This window comes from Zea mays, chromosome 4 (assembly GCF_902167145.1).
Source record: "Zea mays cultivar B73 chromosome 4, Zm-B73-REFERENCE-NAM-5.0, whole genome shotgun sequence".
Lineage (NCBI taxonomy): Eukaryota > Viridiplantae > Streptophyta > Magnoliopsida > Poales > Poaceae > Zea > Zea mays.
In genome coordinates, this window is record NC_050099.1 from 149,359,092 (window position 1) to 149,362,823 (window position 3,732).

A 3,732-nucleotide genomic window follows, 5' to 3' on the forward strand; every position below is an offset into this window, starting at 1 on the left:
GAAAAAACAGAAGACAAGTGTTCCAACAACTAAACCTCCAAACTTGCGACCAAGACCACAAAGACAAAGTGTTCCAACAACTAAACCTCCAAACTTGCGACCAAGGCCACAAAGACAAAATGCTCAACCTCAAGACGAACAAGCGATTGCTGATTTGCAGACGGTGGGAGATTTTCTCACTGACAATGGTGATTACTCATAATCCTCATATTTATATATCATGTATATCATTTAGTACATGCAACTTTTTTTTAACAGTTACCAATGTGTGCTTTTCATTTGCTTAAGTTGAAGTTTCCGAGGATGATCCAATCAATGCTACAAAAAAGAGGCCTGCAAGGGGCATAACTAAGATGGAGGGAATATTCTCAAGGTCACCTGAAATGCCAAAAATCAAAATTTTACTCAATGATCGAGGTCAGCCTATTGGTAAAAGTGCTAGACAACTTTCAAGTGCTATTGGGTGTCAAGTTAGAAAGAAATTGTCTATTGCTACCACGGACTGGAGGCTTGTTGATATAAACAAGAAGTATGAGTTGTGGGAGGATATAAAGACATATTATGATGTAGATGCTGCTGCCTTAAACTGGGTTATGCGCACAGCTGGAAAGAAGTGGAAGCAATTTAAAGCATCCATAAAGCAACGATACTTCAATCCTGAATTGTCTATAAAAGAAATTCCAGAATGTCCTGATAAGAGGGTTAATGATGATGATTGGCACTCTATGTACAACTATTGGATGTCTTCTGAATTTCAGGTAAGCTCTACACTTTAGTTCTAATAAAGCAACCATACTTCAATCCTGTAACACATATTTTTTATTCTATTTTTAGGATCGCTCAGAAAAAGCTAAAATAAATCGACAAAAGCTAAAGATGCACCATACAGCCGGCAGTGTGAGCTATGCATGTTCAGAATATGATTTGGTAATGTTCTTTGTATTTTACTATCTCTATTCATGATTACATCCTGCTGCTCCACATTTGATATAAGCTCTATTGTCCAGTCTGAAAATAGATTGCTGCTTGTGCTGCTGTGCTTGTGCTGCTGTGCTGCTAAAATAGATTGACACAAAATAGATTGCTGCTTGTGCTGCTGTGCTGCTAAAATAGATTGACACAAAATAGATTGCTGCTTGTGCTGCTGTGCTGCTGTGCTGCTGCTGCTTGCTGTTTTCAATGACACAAAATAGATTGCTGCTTGTGCTGCTGTGCTGCTGTGCTGCTGCTGCTGCTTGTTGTTTTCAATGAACAAAGTATGTTTGCAGGCTGTGAAACTAGGACGTCCTCCACGAAGAGATGAAAACTTTATCCAAACCCATACAAGAAAAAATGGTGTTCCTACAGAACAGGCAAAACCAATAATTGTAAGGCTTTGTTGTTAATTTTTAGTACATTTCTATCTGAATTACCTTTTATGATGTGAATCATCTTTAATTCTCTATAGGACCAACTTAATGATGTTCTTGGAGTATATCCAGAGTTAAAGGACCGATCAATTCAAGAGGGTGATGCATTCTCTATTGTTTGTGGACCGAAAGAGCCAAAAGGATATGTTCGTGTTTTGGGTTTAGGCCCTACTCCTCAAGATATTGGCACTCCAGAGTTGAAGTCTTATACTGCAACAAGACTACAAATGGAGATTCTTGCTCGTACAAAGGTTCAAAGTGAGAAGGCTGCTTTAGAAGAGCGTGTACTTGAGCTACAGACTCAAATTGAGCAAAGGGCTCAACCAGACCGGGCAAGTGAAGAGCCCATGTCACATCGCGGCTCTACTTCATTTCAACATAAGGTATTCAATATTTTCATTCATGCTGCTTTATCCTAATTTTCTAGATTCCTTGTACTATGCTATGAAATTGTGTTTCTTAAGGTGATGAGGAACAAGTTTGCTGCTGAGGATGAGGAAGACAATGAAGAATATTGTGCTTCTGAAGATGAGGAATTAGATGATGAGGATGATCAAATATTTCATCAGATGCAAGGTGCTAACTCACCAAGATCTACAAGGCACTTTGCTGAAGCTTCACACTCTAAACATGATGATCTTGTAATGCTCTCATTCATTTCATACATTTTCTAACCTTTATTTTCATAAACCCTCAAAAACATTGAAGTAAATTATTCTTAATCATTTGCACCAGGTTGGAAAAGATGTCATATTATATGCTATGTTGAGATCTGATTTGCCTGTGGCTAAAGGGACAATTGTTTCTACTAAACCAAGCACCACAGTTGGAGGCCAGATCCTTGGAAGGCAATATTGTGAAGTTATTGTAACTTGTGTGATAAAACGAGATACAGTTTTGCCTCGCCCTTGTGCAAATGTGGAAACTATGGCTGATGCTTACATGATGTCAGTTGCATGGCCGTACAAGAAAGTAATATTCTATATCTTATCTTGTTTATATTTAGATTTATATGAGCCATCAACTTAATGATGATCTTGATTGCACCAGCTGAAGTTGGTGCATAAGGCTGCAACACCGTCTAGTGGAGGTAGCATCAAAACTGTATATTTATTTGCAAATGTAGCAACAATATACTAATTTGATGTACTTTTTTCTAGGGTGTTCTGGACAAAGAAAGCTTGTACCTTAAAACAGGAGGATACAAGAAGCTGGAGTGGTTGCCTGAAGGCTTTTGAACTGCTTGAAGCATTAGTGTAGCTTTAGTGCTTTTGTGACTGATCAGCTCTGGAGCAGCTAGAGTGATGTAGTTGTGGGCTTTTGAACAATAGCTGGAGTGATATGAAACATTAGTGATGTAGTTGTGGGCTTTTGAACTGCTTCAAGCTGGAGTGATGTCGCTGTGGTGCTTTTGTGATTGATCATCTCTGGAGCTTTTGTGAATGATCTAGCTATTTGTAAATGATCGAATTGTGAATGATATTATAATTGTGATACTTTTGTGATCATATAATTGTGGTGCTTTTGTGTTTATGTGATGGATCTATGACTGTGATAAAATGTGTGTTGGGGGCCTTCGTCCTCCGAAGGTCCTCAAAAACATGATTTGACAATGTTTTCCGAGTGGATTATGTGAACAGGTATTTTCGGATCCAGAATTATGAATATGGAGCACGGCCAGGACGAAGCCTGAACCAGACGAAGGTCGAGTGTAGCCGAAGCTGTGCGCAGGGAAGCTTCGGCGCGATGGCAGAAGGGGGAACCGACTTAAAGATGAAAAGACTTCGGGGGCCTCGACAGATTTCCATAAGCCGTTAACAAATGTAATGGACATGGATGTAATTTTACGTGGGCTGCGTCCCGCGTCTATAAATAGATGAACAGTACTCCCGTACTGTTCACGCTGACATGGCATTTGCTTTTGGCATCACGCTCGTACTTTTCACCTTCTCTCAGGACCGAAGGTACATTTGTAATTTGGAATCATTTCTGTTTTTCCATGTTAATAAAATAGAAATGATTCTATGGTGATGCTTATATCATATTTCATGCTTTATGTGAGTCCTTCGTCATTACTTGTTATGTTTACGAAGGTATGTCTCTCATGACCTTCGTCCGAGACTCATTATTTCCCGAAGGAACATAATGCTTCGAAGGACGAAGGATTTTAACACTTAACACTTTTTATGTTGCCTTGTTCTTAACTCTTAGCACTTGAGAACAAGTCCCCAACATTGGCGCCCACCTCCGGTGAACTCACTTCCACTTCGAGTCTTCGTGAACACCTTCGGAAGCTATAGACCTTCGCTATGGCGCCGAAGAA

At 39.5% G+C, this 3,732-nt stretch overlaps 1 protein-coding gene across 1 annotated transcript; it reads left to right on the forward strand.

Annotated features, from left to right (window-relative positions):
• LOC103653812 (uncharacterized) lies at positions 1-2,905 on the forward strand. Its single transcript, XM_008680613.3, has 9 exons — positions 1-188; positions 289-758; positions 835-927; positions 1,269-1,367; positions 1,448-1,792; positions 1,874-2,050; positions 2,145-2,381; positions 2,460-2,499; positions 2,570-2,905. The coding sequence occupies exons 2-9, from the start codon at positions 354-356 to the stop codon at positions 2,599-2,601; spliced, it is 1,428 nt and encodes a 475-aa protein (XP_008678835.1). The 5' UTR covers positions 1-188; positions 289-353; the 3' UTR covers positions 2,602-2,905.
• The last annotated feature ends 827 nt before the right edge of the window (positions 2,906-3,732 follow it).

Bases quoted from the DNA above. Each gene is read 5' to 3' on its own strand.
- LOC103653812 (XM_008680613.3), top strand. From the start codon at position 354: ATGGAGGGAATATTCTCAAGGTCACCTGAAATGCCAAAAATCAAAATT. The intron at 928-1,268 runs GTAATGTTCTTT...GTATGTTTGCAG, and splicing joins CATGTTCAGAATATGATTTG to GCTGTGAAACTAGGACGTCC. The intron at 1,368-1,447 runs GTAAGGCTTTGT...AATTCTCTATAG, and splicing joins AACAGGCAAAACCAATAATT to GACCAACTTAATGATGTTCT.